This window comes from Ciconia boyciana, chromosome 5 (assembly GCF_034638445.1).
Source record: "Ciconia boyciana chromosome 5, ASM3463844v1, whole genome shotgun sequence".
NCBI classification, from domain to species: domain Eukaryota; kingdom Metazoa; phylum Chordata; class Aves; order Ciconiiformes; family Ciconiidae; genus Ciconia; species Ciconia boyciana.
Window position 1 is genome coordinate 59,626,475 of NC_132938.1, and position 15,439 is coordinate 59,641,913.

The 15,439-nt window shown below is 42.0% G+C and overlaps 2 protein-coding genes across 4 annotated transcripts in view; one reads left to right on the forward strand and one right to left on the reverse strand.

Moving 5' to 3' along the window:
• Positions 1–2,761, forward strand: part of MCUB (mitochondrial calcium uniporter dominant negative subunit beta) — a 58,688-nt gene extending 55,927 nt beyond the window's left edge. Inside the window, exons 7-8 of the mRNA XM_072863070.1 lie at positions 918–1,034; positions 2,008–2,761. Of these exons, the coding sequence (XP_072719171.1) occupies positions 918–1,034; positions 2,008–2,085 (195 nt within the window). The 3' untranslated portion in view covers positions 2,086–2,761. The remainder of the gene's footprint in view (positions 1–917; positions 1,035–2,007) is intronic.
• Positions 2,762–2,850: 89 nt separating this feature from the next.
• CASP6 (caspase 6) lies at positions 2,851–13,318 on the reverse strand. Of its 3 annotated transcripts, XM_072863072.1 has the most exons (9): positions 13,189–13,316; positions 12,173–12,288; positions 11,240–11,281; positions 10,437–10,479; positions 8,225–8,371; positions 7,708–7,784; positions 7,081–7,256; positions 4,706–4,862; positions 2,851–4,084 (listed from the first exon to the last, which is right to left on the reverse strand). In XM_072863072.1, exons 5-9 carry the CDS (start codon positions 8,338–8,340, stop codon positions 3,846–3,848), a joined length of 765 nt encoding a protein of 254 aa, XP_072719173.1. In that variant the 5' UTR covers positions 8,341–8,371; positions 10,437–10,479; positions 11,240–11,281; positions 12,173–12,288; positions 13,189–13,316; the 3' UTR covers positions 2,851–3,845. The 3 variants fall into 3 exon arrangements, with proteins under 3 accessions (XP_072719173.1, XP_072719172.1, XP_072719174.1); XM_072863071.1 differs by lacking the exon at positions 12,173–12,288 and having other exon boundaries at positions 13,189–13,318; XM_072863073.1 differs by lacking the exons at positions 12,173–12,288; positions 13,189–13,316 and adding an exon at positions 12,717–12,757.
• Positions 13,319–15,439: the final 2,121 nt, after the last annotated feature.

Below are 15,439 nucleotides of genomic sequence, written 5' to 3' on the forward strand. Positions count from 1 at the left end.
TACCTAATTTGGGGCCAGCAAAAATGTTATTGCTTTGTTCTTCATAATCTGACTGCTTTTCCTTGACTTTGAATGAATGGAGGTAAATCTAGGGCAGCTGAAATGGGACAGGAAACGGGCTTTGTTTAGAAGAAACGATTTTGCTGAGTAACAAAAAAGCCAGATCTTAACTGAGCTGCACAATACAGACTTGTCCTGAAATCCTGTAAGACTTCGAGGAATGTTTCTTTTTCCTGTTTTAGCTCTGTACTTTACTCCCAAAGTGGACATTTCAATGTCGAACTTTCTGTCATGCAAAACTCTTTTTGTTATGGAGGTATGTGGAAGAGTAGCCAACACTTCCTCCCGTAATACCAATGGATCTATAGACCTTGTGAGGCGTCAGGTTCCTTTAGTGAAAAGGGGAGACATGTCTGCTTTCATGCACAGCTGGCTGTTGAATGCGAGTTTTACTCCTCCCTGATTTTTAAGAAGGACTAAGGCATTCCTACTTTTTGTATATGAGTAAATAAAGAGATTACGACTCGGCTTTTTTGAACAACTGCTGGTGCCATTGCTTGAGACTTTCAGGTAAGTCTTTGAGAAATAGTAGTTGAACTTTCACTGAGTCCTTGGAAGTAGTGTCCGTTGTCTTAGGCGGCTCCAGTCATGAAGATCACGCTATGTCTTTATTATGATTGAAAATTCCTTTAGATGCGATAGAAATGATTCCTACCATGTGTCTGAAAGGCCCTTATGACCTATAAGGGCATCACTTCAGATGTAGCCTGTTAACAGAACACGTGTGTGTGGTGGACTAGATAAATCTTCCTGAAACAGGCTGAATTTCTGTTGAAAACTCATCTGCGCAGATAATCTTCTGACCTCTACCCAGTTTTCTTGCTAACCCCAAATATGTGCCCTGCTTTCTTCACCAGGACTACATTTACCCTGATGCTAAAGACAGGCAGTTCCTCCACTACTTCTATCGGAAATCCAAAAAACAGCATTTTAATGTGGAACGATATAACAAGCTCAAAGAAGACCTAGCAGAGGTATTTAAATACAGTCCTTAAACAATGAGGTAGCCTCTGGGTTAAGACTTTTTCAGTAGACTCTCAGCTAACAGAAAATTAACCTCAAGGTTTGTTACTTACATTCAAAACAAACAGTGTATTGCTTATCAGCCAGTCTGAGCCATTTAAATAACCATACAATGTTTGCCATTGATGTATAAACTACTTCAGTAAGTCAGCAGAAAGGGAGACCTTCATGGATTTAATTTAAAAGAAAGAAGTCAGTTTATCAGCCCTACACATCCATTTTTTGCATACCCAAATATGTTGCATTTTCGGCCATTTTAATAAATAGCTGTATTGCTTTTGGAGACGGTGTGTTCGCTGCACTGCTGTGGTAACACAATGTTCTCCCTTCCTTGGAAGGCAACTGTATTGCAGAGTTCAGCATTTGACAACTTAATCCTATTCCTGAAGTAAAAGGCTTAGATTTCCATCCAGCCACCCATATACTGTAAAAGGCGGTGGTGTGTGTGCCTGGGAGAAACACTGTAATCTTCATGAAAAAATGCAGCAGATCCCACTCCTCAATTCTTACTCCCCCATTCCATCTCCCCAGCCCTATGTTCAATGTCTTGTAAAAGCAAATTGAAACTACACCTAATTTGAGTTCAAGACCTGTGGTTCAGGGTATCATTTCATGAGTCACATTTGGCATAAGGCTGGAGTTTGATGCTTTTTCAGTAGCCTTTGAGTATGAGTATTGTAATTTCAGGAAAATACTTTGGGGTGTGGCTGAGTGGGTGGACAGGCAGGGCACGTGCTTCTCTCTGGAGACTGGCTGAATGACCTGAGCAGGTCTGTAAATGTTCAGTGTCCTCCATTTGATTAGTTTGGTTTCTTGCATAAGACCGATGCCTTCTGAGAAAGGAAAGATACTGGCTGGGTGAAAGAGGAGGAGAAAATGGAGGGCTGCAGAAGGATGAACTCTCACTCTTTCTTGCACTGGCAGGCAGAAGAATCCCTGAGGCGTCTGCGCCAACCTCTGCACCTGAGGCTTCCAATCCAGGAAATCAATGACAAGGACTGACTTTGGTTTTGTATATATTAGAATCGCCCTTTCAAAGCTGATACGAACATTTAGTTACTCTACAGAAACTGGGTATTTTTGACCACTATAGTTTTTAAAGTTGCAATAATTATCTATAAAAATGATTTGGTCACTTGACGGTTTAGGTTTGGTTTGTTTTGTTTTTTAAATACAATAAAGAAGCTGCCAAAGCAAAGTTCTTCAAGGTATTTGTCAAATCTTATTAGTAAAATGGAGGCATTCTGCCTGCTGGTAAAATGACAGGGAGATTTTATAGAACAAGGGCTGTCTTTTTAGGACTATTTGCTATAGCACAGCAGTAGCTCATAGAATAATTTTCTGCATTGAGTATTAAGGATTTTTTTTCCTGAAATTACTGTTTTCCTTTCCCTAGCTCTGTGCTTTGACTCTGATATAACACCATTGGTGGAGGTTAGACTTGCATTACAAGTAAGCTTTTTTTAGTAAATATTGCTGGGAAGGTAAGATATATCAAACTCATTTATGTTTCACTGTTGCATTTTATTGAAAGAATTTATCAAAACATTCAAATTTATATATTCATGATTTATACAAAGCTTAAAAGTAAGATTTAACATCTGTGACTCAAAACATAGTATATGGAAAGATTCAACTAAAGCAGAGCCAGTAAATAAATTCTTTTATACCCAGGAAAGTGGATTAAGACACTTTTCTCAGCTTGAGCTCTCCATTGTCCCCCAGAGTTAAGCGTATGTACCAGTAATGTAAAAAATAATAAAAGAAATATTCGCTTCTAGCAAGTATCATTGACATTGTTGATGCTGCAGTAGTAACAATCCTATGGTGAAACATCCTGTGCTGACAAATGCACTATCACTTTTCTATACACCGTGACAGTGTATGGCTGATCTCCTCTGGGGCCAAGGGGAGAAAGAGGCTGATCCAACACCAAGGCCTGAAGTATGAAGGTTTGCATATGTTGTATTTTGCAGAGCTGCCTAGAGATGTCCAGCAGTTGTAAGTGAGCCTGGAACCTTGAAATGATTTGCTTTAGCTTTAGAGATGTGTACAAGGTGAGCTTACCCAAAGTCACGCTAAGCAAGCTGTACGTGGTCTCACTTCGCTACTGCTTGCTTTTCTCCTGAGGATGCAAAGCACCAGCAAGCTTTAATTGTGCCCCAAACAATTGGGGCACATTGTGAATGATGCGCAAGCAAAAAGAAGCCCTTTATCTATACTATTGCTACAATTGTACTCAAGGAATTAAGTTCCTTTTTAGTGTTGACAGAAAATAAAAAAATGTCTAAAAAGCTATAAATCCACAAAAATTGGAAGGTGGATACTGCTGTACACAGACTTAAAAAGATGCCCTACAAACATATTCCCTGTAAACTGTGCTCTTGAAGCAAGAAAAGCTAATCTAATGCAACATTTGAAATGTTTCAGAAATAGTAAAATGGGCCATAGTTAGACAGCAATCAAGCATAAAACTTACAAGAAAAAAGTAATCTAGAGTACCAATTTCAATAAAATCTAAGCACCTCTTAATAGTTTTGCACCAGTCAACTTTTCCCAAATTCCCTGAGATGAACAGAGCTGTAATACTAGCTTTAAAATTGCTTTAAAATTTTAGAAACTACTATATATACAAACTATAATGTTTGATCCTGGTGTTTTTGCAAACAATCTTGTAGAACAGTAGTCTCCTGAACTAAGATGGTCTGTTTTTCACTTCTGCAATGAGTATTAGTTAATGATTGTCATCATTAAATAACAATCTACTTAGGTTTTGGATGAAAATACAATTTTTTAGTTAACATTGAGGCAAAACAGGGAATCTGTTTTTTTCCTATGGCATTAATGTCTCTGCACACATCCACCTTGCGATGAGATACTTTCCTGTTAACGACAGTAAGAAGTTCCGTGAACTCCAAGGAAGAGCCGTGCTTCCTAAGTGCCTCACACAAATCTTGAATGTACCAGGAGCCGTTTACAGTTTCACGATGAGAAAAGTAACCTATCATAGAACAGGAACATAAAATTATATCCAAGTGTAAGTAGTGATGCCTCTTGAAAAATATTCATGAGAGTTACTGCTCGCTAGCTGCATCCGTGAGGGATTACTAACGGCTGTAAATCTTACTTCGCCAATTATGTAATTTCACTGGAAATTGTAGATGGAAGTGGCTTTGAGATCACTTACAGTGCTCAGCCAAGAGGAACATGGTTCAGGGACTGGTAGCTTACAGGATTGTATCTGCATATTACAAGAGAGCAGATGGGACTGAGGACAAGATACATGGAGGACTGGAGAGGACAGCCACGTAATGCAAGGAAGTTCATAAGCCATCAGGATCCTACAGTCCCGGAAAAGAGGGGAATGCTTGCTGTCAGCAGACAGCTCAGCAGCAAGGTTATGATGAGAATGTTTCTGCTTGGCAAATTAACTGCAACCTTGATGGTTTGTTTTCACTTTTTCCTTAACGTGTGAGGCTCTTTCCCAGATGAGATGTCACTTATCAGGCATGCAAAACAGATGACCTGGAACTGTACTCTTTATTTTAAGTGCAAAATGAAGAAGTGTTCAAGTTTGTTACAGTGAAGTATCAGACATCAGATGTAAAATATTAGAACTTACCTTGTGCCACAGAATAGCACATGATAAAGTCTGCACCAGCAGGCAGGGTATAGACACCAGCTGCATCCACCTCAGTCTCATTGGCAACAGATTCATTGCTACTGTCTATTGAATCCTGAGCAATAACTGGATCATCATGTTTATCACCTCGACATGCCTGTTGGTGAGAAGTATTGTTATGCTTTCACCTCTGCCAAGCTCACCTTTGTTAATATGATACTTCTGACACTAACCAGAGGGGACTTCTGTTCAGTTAGGTGTTCCACATTACCATGAGTCTGGATTCATAAAGACCCATTTACTTCTCTATCAATTAAAATATTGGTGACGAAGTCCAGCGAAAGCTCTGAGATGATCACAGAATTGCTGAGATTGGAAGTGACCTCTTGAGATTGCCTAGTCCAACTGCCCTGGCTTAAGCAGGGTTCACTAGAGCAGGTTGTTGAGGTCTATGTCCAGTCAGCTTTTGAGTATCTTCATAGATGGAGACTCCACAACCTCTCTGGGTGACCTCTTCCAGTGTTTGACCACCCTCACAGTAAAAAAAGTGCTTTCCTGTGTTGAGATGGAATTTCGCGTGTTTTAATTTGTGACAGTTGCCCCTTGTCCTGTCACTGGGCACCACTGAAAAGAGCCTGGCTCCCTCGTCTTTATTCCCTCCCACCAGTCGTTTATAACATTGGTAAGATTCCCCCAAGCCATCTCCTCCAGGCTGAACAGTCCCAGCTCTCTCAGTCTCTCCTCATGAGAGATGCTCCAGTCCCTTAATCATCTTTGTGGCCCTTTGCAGGACTCACTCCAGTAAGTCCATATCCTTCTTGTACTGGGGAACCCAGAACTGGGCACAGTACTTCAGATGCAGCCTCACCAGTGCTGAGTAGAGAGAATCACCTCCCTCAGACCTGTTGGCAAGGCAGCGTTGAATAAATGCTCTGTAGCACAGCCATCATTATATGCTCTTACACTTCTGCTCTTAGTTCAGTCTCAAATGTGTTAGTTGAGGGAGGTTCTTTTTGTGAGAAGCCAGTAAGTGAGCCCAGTATTGTCAGTGTTGCAGAAACGCTATACATGGAGGATAAGAAGGTAAGAACGCACTCAAAAGATACAGAGTAGGTAAAGAGCATTACTTAAGAACTATCACTAAAGAAACAAACATGAAAATCTTTCATTTACAGTGATGAAGTTCCATCCTTGCTGTTTCCTCTGATTTCCAAAGGTAAATGCTATGCTGATTGTGCTGTAAAAGAACTCAGTTGATGAACTGTACTAAGTTAATTTGCTTTTTGACGAGTATATATTATAAATGTTTCCAAGTATTACTTATAACTTAAGATTGAAATATGTAAGTATTTTTACGTCTTTGGCACAAAAAAAGAAATCAAAGCTGAATGAGTCCTAATGAAAGATGAATTAACTGTGCTGATTCTTGCAGCGGCCTTGTGCCTAAGGAAGCTTTCATTTGAAAAAAAGGTAATTCTTAGAATTACTCTATAAACTACTACAATTACAATCTGCTGAAGGCCAGGTTCTCATTTGAGTTTGCTAATCATGATCTGGATAAAGATGGGATAAAGCCCTGTGGAACCTGGTTTGACCCCATAACTGACTCAGCTTTGAACAGGAGGCTGGACCAGAGACCTCCTGAGGTCCCTTCCAACTTAACTTGTATTATCCTGTGAACCAAGGAGTGAAACAGGAGGTTACACATGGGCTTTATTTGACCACCTAGCACAAGCAGTATTTCTGAGACAATAAAACCTTAAATTGATTCTTTAAATTCTACAGAGATGCCAACTATTGGTCATGGACAGAAAAGAAACAAAACAAAAAAATAAAGTAAATCAGAAAAATCATCACCACTAGCAACAAAACCAAACAAAAAACCCACAAAAAAAACACACAAAAGAACAACTTCTGTAAGGATCAAGTAAAGGGACTTGCCTGGAAGGAAACACTGAAGGTAAGGGGGTTTGATAGCCTTCTACAGCCTAGCCTAGGGCTGTGAGGTGTGAACAGTAGGAACTGAGCTGAGGCTGTACACAACTTTCTCAAAAAAATGATACTGTCTTCTCTGCCATTAAATGTACACTGACAGTCAATCCAACATGGGCTTAATTTGGGTTGCTCTTCATAAAATTAGTTCTTATTAAATACAGCTAGAATCATAATATTAACACTTGTGTACATAAAGGTCTTTTAAAAAAGAGAATAATCCTTGTCTTAAATGCCTTTAAGGAACAGTTTTCCATACCTCCTTTCCTAAAGATGCAAAAACTTTCCCTTGTGGAAAGACTGTATTAGGAAAACTGACTTCTGTATTACACGAAGAGATAGGTCAGTGTTAACTCCACTGAATTCAGAAACAGACATCTTACCTGAATGATAAATATCTTGGGTTTTCCTACCAGACTCTGGCACTTGTCTCCTCTGAACATGTCTGTGATTGTCTCAATTCTGATTTGGGCATCATATGCATAAATGTGATCATTCTCACCATGACTCAGGAACACACAAACAAAGCAGTCAGCATTGCTGTGGTCATCCTTAGAGGCTGAAATAGTCAAGTGGTGTTTAGATGACTAAACAGTGATCTTCGGGTTTAAAAAACATTGTACATTTGTATCATACAACTTAATCTCCAATCAGTCCTTTTTCAAATGAACCCTATTTTCAGATAGTGTAACACTGCAGAGATTTGAAGGTGCAATGATTCATCATGGCTGAAGATAAGGGCTGCTACAAGTTAAAAAGAATAATGTTATTAACTTCTCCCAGCTGCAGGTACTTTCTTTCAGCTCTTAGTGACTTCATTAGTTCTCTCCGCAGAAGCTTCACTTACATTGCAATAAAATAATCTGAAGTCTAAGCCTTAAGTCCTTCTAATGTTAAACAACTCCCTTGTGCACAAAAATTTTAAGTTAGATGAACAGAGAGAATGGAAGAAAAGATATCTGGAAATTCTGCTACAAATAGTTAGACATAACTAATATATAGTCTCCTACCTTCATAAATTTTCTGCAGCACATCTTCTGCTTTCAGATCATCAAAATGTCTGACTTCAAATCCAAGGTCTGTCAAACTATTGTTAAAACACATCAGTATCAGTAAAAACCTTGCTCAAATTATACGTCAGTTGCTACTAACTCAGTTGCTTTCCCTGTGAAAGAATGAATATTCATGTTTATGCATTATTTATGAAAAAAACTACTAAACTTGATTTTGAACTCAAACTGGTGTCAAGTGCAGGTGTAATACCTAAAGTTACTTCAAAGAGTTTGCCCTAAGAGAGGTCTGGACACACTGAAAACATAGGACTTGTGCCAGCAGTTTCTGTGACTCAAAAAACTGTGCCTTGAAGCTTTTTTTATTATGGCTTTCTTTGCCAAGGTTACATAGGTGGTGATGTCTGCAAAATATTTTGTTCTGTACTTAAAATCTAAGCTTTAGGTAACTGCTTATTTGACCATAATTTCTGAAGTTTAGCTTTTTAAGCTTGAGTAGCGAAACCAAGTTTCTTACCTGCATTTCAGATTGTTTCTGTCTGCAAGAGTCCCACGTCTGTCTGGCAGCCTCAAATGCCAAAAAAAGTGCTCATGATTGAAGATTAATGCAACTCCTCTTCTTTGATGGTTCATTTTGTATTGCACTGCAGGATCAAGTCTTTGTCTGTTGCCAGAGATGGAAAATATTCTTGATAAAAAAGTTAATGGCTAACTGAATTCCCTCCCTGTATTCCTGCTAGCTGAGATTTTTTAATTGACTAGAGACTTTGAGGATCCCATTTCAGAAGGCAAGACCTCAAAATGTGCAGTATTTCAGGAAGAGCCTAAATCGCTAGGTCTTTTTGAAAAGCTTGGGCATGTTAACCAATTCAGTAAGAACAATTGTAGGGTGCGTACTAGGCTCTATCTAGGTAGGTTGAACAGTTTCTCTACAACGTATTTGTATTTTCTCTTGTCAGGAGGCTGTCTCATTAGTAACGCAGTAAGGCATAAAGCAGTGCACTTTAGACTTGGCTCCAATTCTCTGCGTTATGTGTTTAGCTAACTATTATTTAAACATAATTGGATAGTGCATATATACTTATTAGGAATGTAGCTGTGTGAGATTTGCTCCAAGTTCTTCTAACTAAACCAAGTGCTGCATCATAACCAATAGACTATAAACTGGTGATGAGGTGGTATGCATAGTGTATCTTGCAAAAGGAGAACAAATTTGTATTATTTACCCTAACAAAATGAAAGCTATGACAATACAGCTGTTCATCTTAAGTTTTTAGCAACCAGTCAACAAAATCCTAAAGCTGAAGGACACTGTTGTTCTGAGGGACAGAACAAATGACCGACCCAGCTTCTAAGCAGAGGACTTTAAACTATCATGGCAACAAATGTATGGAGCACCTCTGTGTTTGGAGTAGCATTCAGCAATTTTATTGTTTTATGAGCAAAATACAACGTAGAAGTCTGTGATAGCACGCTGTGGACTGTGCACTTGGACCCAAAAGGTTGTTTCGAAGTGTTGGCATGGCTGTATTTTGAGAGACAAAGCAGACAATCTCACTGCTTTTGTAGACAAAGGTATCAGTGCAGGGAACAGAAACTAAAACGCTTCTGGCAATAGCCCTGGCAATAGGCAAGGCCAGTGCTATAGATGTACAGAATGACAGTCCAGGTCATGCTGCCCTAAGACTCTAGTCAAAGCTGTCATTTTTGGCATGTTACTGTTTTTTTCCTGCTATGGAATGTTCAGTTTTGGTGCAATTGGTGGAAGAAATTGCTTAGAATATTTGCCTGCAGACATTACTTAAAGATCGCAGTTTCATCAGCAAAATGCTTTTGTTTCACTACAAAATGACCAAAGTTATCCATAAACTACTTCTGCTTCTCCATGTTATTATAAGCAGTCCCTTAATAAAACATCTTTTTATAATATCTGCATAAGAATTCAAACAGGGAACAGGAATTCTGGATGACTGTTCAAAGTCTGGGGGTTTCTACAATGTTGGCTGGATAACCAAAAAGAAAAGTTAAGTGGGGTGCTTTATCACACTCTCCCCAGTTTGAGTACTTAACATGTTAAAATGCAAAGATGATAAACTTTAGCCCTGTAATTGTGAATTATATTTCACCTGTACCAGTATCGGAGTTTATTCAGATTTTGGCAATTTATCTTCCTTAAGATTTGGCTAGATGAAGGGCTAATAGGGATTTTGGACAGTTAGGTCCCTGGATCCTGTGAATGACCATTAAAGGATGGTTCCCTAAATAGTTCTTCCTCTGCTCAGCTGTATTGACTGAGTGGGTGAGGCAAAGGAAGTTATCAGGCAGGTAGTTTACCTTTTCCAGGGCTAGATGATGTTGTAAGGTGGAGTAGGAAAAATTCATGGAGTCACTATCCCATGGTCCCTTTACCCTCCTTCTAGAGGAATATATTCCTGTGCAACACTCTTATAACTTAGTCTGCCCAGTTTTTTCTTCGATTGTGATGGTATTTTTGACACAGTCTCTGCACATTGCCTAACATAAAAGGAGTCTGCTCCTAAGAGCCCCTTCTGCATGCCTTCATGATAAGAAGGGTGGTTCTACATCTGGTGTAGCTAAAACTAGAAACGTGTTCTGTAAGTGGGTGGAGTTGAGTTGAATAATCCAGTCACATTCTTCACAAAAATCAGAAAACCCTGCACTGACCTCAGTGCCATGGGCCATCTCTGTCATTGCCATCAGAACTTTACCTTCTATCAAGTGCATCTACTTCTGTGATGTTCTGATTTCCATCTGTTAGAGAGATCAAAAAGTGACTTAGCCACTAAATCATTCATTAAAAAGAAACAATTTGAACTTGTGCATCCAGCCTTAAAGTTTAGCTGTTAATGTAAACCAAAAGCTCATTCACACATCAGGTAAGTAGGCATGCAGCTGAACAGCTTCATTAGTGTTTGCACCCACAGCTTTTGGAGGCTGTTCTTAAAGTTCTGACTCCAACAGTCTGAATTTTAGGTGGTCAAGACATGCATATTTTATATCTGTCTGTGTATCTCTATCTATATAGACATATTCAGAGATCATGACTTTATATAACTAACTAGCTAGCTGTATTTATTTAAACAGTCTCTAACTCAATAGTTATGATTTTACATAATCTAAAAATACACCGGTGTATCTTTTATTTCAGTAATGCTGCTAATGCCAAGCTGAGCATTGTTTTTGAGGTTGGATGCAGCATATGAGTCATAGCAGGCAGTGTAACAGTATGTATAGCTAATGACAACTGAGAAGATGCAAGATTTATACCTTTTCTTCTGCTAAACTATATAGACAGAAGCATCTCCAGTAATAGAACGCACATAAAGGTAATGTGGGAACAACAGGGAACATGCACATCTTGGGAGCGCGCAGAACTAATGACTTGCAGGTGGTTAGGCCAAAATATTTATCCCTTTTGCTTAAACATCTCAATGGGCTATAAAATCACAGCTCCTACTACTACTGGTGGAGACCAACTACCACATTATGAAAACTATGTACTATACCGTACCTGTGGTGGTTAATGTAGGTCTGCTATCCAACTGGACGTGGCCTGCAATTAGAAGAGAAGATGGGTCATGTATACATATATTTTACCAACTATTTTGTATATATGATACTACCTTTTCACATCTGTTTTTCACATCTGATTAAAGCCTTTTGCAAAACAAACAGCTATGTATTGATAGAGGAGAAAAGTTCATAAAGACATTAGAATAAACTTGCAGAAATCTAGAATTGGTTTTAGAAGCTTTTATGTTGAACACCATAGCACAGGAGGGGGGTGGCTCAAAGGAAGTCACATGCTTCTAAGTGTTACTATTTACATGTAAACTTCCCACTGGCAAATATCAATCGTGCTTTCAGGTGTTGGGTCTTACAGTTATCACTAGTAACATGAACACACAAAAAAGATATTTCAGTTTGCTTGAAACATAACATACAGGCCAGACTAATGACAGAAGTGCTGATAAATGAGTGTAGATTGAACATAGCAACAATATATATGCCTGTGGCTCTGTTGATAATATGAAGCCAGAGATCTTTAAAAGTACATCTGTATTTTTAAATGTATACTGTATTTCTGCTTGTGTATGTGAGATCTGGCTGATGCTTTTGCCTCGGCTTAAGGGGAGGAAGGGGTAATCCACCCCCCAGAAAACCAACAGACCATAAAAACATTATAGTCATCAAACTTTTAAACAGAATATGGTGTCATGTAGACACAGGAAGAACAGAATTCCTGGGCCAAAGGAAACTAGGGAAAGATGGTTTTCCTGTTCTTTTAATCCTGTTTAGTCAGTTCCCAGTCTTTAGCTTTTTATTGCCACTGTCATATCATTCAAGTAAACACTACTTAAATTATTATGATTTATGAAAAGCTTTCTGCTTGTCTTACAGAGGCTTGTTCTAAAAACTGATTGCTTGCAATGGGACTACTTACTTGTCTTAAATCTCTTGAAGATGGATTGTTTCAAAGGAATCAAAGATCAGGTATGCACTGGATTACACTGGGATCTGCTATCCTGTTTCCCTGGATACATTTTAATCTCAATAGGTCTATCATTTGGATCAAAGAACATGGCATTGAGAAAATACCAGTAACCAAATGCACCAAAAAAAAAAAAAAAATATATATGTAAGCTGTTAGGCCATTTGGGGAACCAAAACCACAGAGTTTCACTGCTCCTATCTTCTCTTGTCCTCTTGTTACACATCACTGTTGTTTCTGGGCACCTGAACCCCGGCTATCCACGGTGTTTCCCCCTCTTTTTATGATGCTAGCTGTTCTTCTGTGTTGACAAAGCAACGCCGTTTCCCCGCTCTCGCCCCTCCCCAGCTGCCGCCCTGCCGGGCTGTGCCGGGGCGGCGGGGGCCGGGCGCTCGGCCTCCCCGTCGTCAACCCCCTCCTTTCATTTCCCGCAGCCGTGGCGGGGGACCGACGGCCGGACAGACGGACTTCCCCCTCCGTGGGGGCGCAAACCTACTTCCGCGTTGGCTGCGTCTGCGGCCGTGCCGTCCTTCTCCCCGCCTGCCACCTTTCCTCGCTCCCCTTCCTTCTCCGAAGGGAAGCAAAAGCCACGCTGCCCACGAACGCCGGCAGCGACCTCCGGGCAGCCCTCCTCCAGCGCTGTCGCTTCGGCTCAGCCGAGGGGGGAAGCCCCTCTCCCCGCACTGCCCTCGCAATGACACCCCTCTCCCGCTCTTCCCCCGCGGGGGGCGATCGGCGCCGTGCCTACCCCAGGCGCCACAGGCCGGGTTGAAACCCCTGTCGCCAGAACACGGGGGCGGCCTGGGGACCGCCGAGACCGTTAACGGCTCCGCACGTTAAGACGGGGCGCGCGAGGCGGGGGCCGCACCGTTGCCTCCGGCACGCGCCGAACAACCGACGCCCCCCAACCGCGCGGGCGGCCGCCATTACCCGCCTCCCCCCTCGGTTCCCTCCCGCCGCCCACCCACCTGCCGCCCGCCGCCGCTCCGAGCCCGACATGACCGCCGGCAGAGGCACCCCGGTGCCGCGCCCTGCCGTGCGTGCGCGCCTGGCCCTACCGGGGCCGGCCCGCCTCCTCGGCCCGGCCCAGGCACCCTCGGGGGCAGGGCGTTCATCGCCCTTTCCCGCCTCTGTAAGAAACGGGGCGGGAGTGCTGCGGCGCCGTGAGGGCCGCGGGGGTCCCGGTGGCCGGGGCGGGAGGCAGCGGCAGCAGCGCCCAGCGGAGAGGCGGCCGCCTGCGGCCGGCGGACCGGGCCGGGCCGGGCCGCTGCGGGGGCTTCAGGCCTTCCCGGAGCTGCGGGCAGACGGCCGCACTCCGACGGTGAATCTATAATGCCAGCGGCCCGGTGTGGCAACTCCCTGCGCGGGGGATTGCGAGGGCCGGCTGCCGTAGGTCGAAACTCAGTCGGGAAAATTGAAGGGCGATGTGTTAAAGCGTCTCCTATGACTTTTTAAGTTTGTCATGCATTATCTGTATGCCTGCGATGGGTGCTTTAGCGACCATGTTTCGGTAACTGTGCTGTCGTATACAAAGGCATCATCCTGAAATACGGTGAGAACCTACTGTGTTTACTAAACTGAGATTTTTCAAAGCTATATTAGAAGTCCCCTTAAAGGCACATACTTTGCTGAAAGACTACTGTTACTCAAAATGCATTTACATTCGGGCACCAACATATAAACCCTTGAAAGATTTGGATGTAGATCATTTTGCAGCTTTGCTCTATTCTTGCATCGGTTCTCTTTGATGATCTTAGAACTGTGAGGAGAGCACCAAAGTATTGAAGAGAGTGCCGAGGTATCTTAACAAATGCTGATATTCCCAGCCTTTTCATTATATGGCACTTACTGTTCACAGATTGATTGCATGAGAAACAACAGTTTCTAAACCAAAGCCAATGACAAAAAACATCCTTCTGTATAAGAGCTTTGCAGATTTGTACCATGGATGGATCTGAATTTCCTGTCTGGCCTATTTCTAGGTAGGCTCTAGGATAAACTCAAGTGTGAATATACTCTTAGCGATTGCTGCTACAAGCACAAAAGGAGGCAGATTTAGAGTGGGATTTTAGGTATTTTTACCCAGTCTGTTTGGCCTGTTTTTACACAGGCTTCTTGCATGACTAAATCTTTTAGACAAGATGTCTCCCTTTTGGTTAAAGGAGCTATGGGTATTTCTAATTGCCTTTGCTTGTTTTCCCCTTGTTCGGACTTGTTATCCTCAGACTGCCAGTAGGCAGCTAGATCAAGATTGAGCTGTTGCTTACATTGTCTTTGTGTATACTTTAGTTAGAACATGATACTATTCTAGGAGTTTAGCGTCATCCACTACAAAACATTTAGACTGTTATCCAGCAGATTCATTTTTTGCAAACATTTTTTGCAAACCCCAGATATCTCAGCTCACACTAGAGCTGCCCCTAAACCCACTGGCTGCAAGAATCCTGTGTGAAGTAGCAGCTGTAGAACCTAAATTTGGGACTCTAACAGCAGAGTTTGAACTTGTACCAGCTATGTTCCTCAGCCCAACAGTTAGCTTAGATCCCAATAAGACAATCAAACATCTTCTCCACTTTGTTTTGCTGGAGGCTAAGAGCACCCTCGGTCTGCTACTGTGTTCAGATTCTTATAGCAGTCAGTTTCTAGCTCAAATGGAATCCAATACATAGCATTAGTAGCAAGGCTTGCTAAAGTCTTAGGCCGCAAGCTGTGAACTTTCACCTAGATATGCAGACCGTATACTGAACTTTTACTTAGCTATGTGGAGGAAGGCCCTGAAACCAGCGCAAACCAGAAAGATAAGGTAGCCACAACCATCAACAGAAGGTGTGTCCGTTGAAATAACAAAAGGAGCAGCCTGCCTGGAGACAGAGAAAGGATCCAATGAGGGAACAAGAAGACCCCAGACCCAGATATTGCTTTTGGACTGAACCTTCGCATGTGGGGAGGGGAACTTAAATTGTAAGGGTATAACTACCCAGGGGTTTCTGTGTTGGGGGTCCCTCTCTGGAGGCACCCAGCTCAAGCTGTTTTTTACCGCTGAACCACTCAATAAATTCATCTGACGTACGTCATACCGGAGACTCTGCTTCAGGGAAACCTAGGGTCAAGCCTGAGGGGAGAGAAAGCACCCGAGAGTGAGTGCGTGTGTGAGCGAGGAGTAGAAAAGGGGCAGCCGTCAGCTCAGTGGAGCTGCCTGTGGCGAAGGAACTCGGGTCC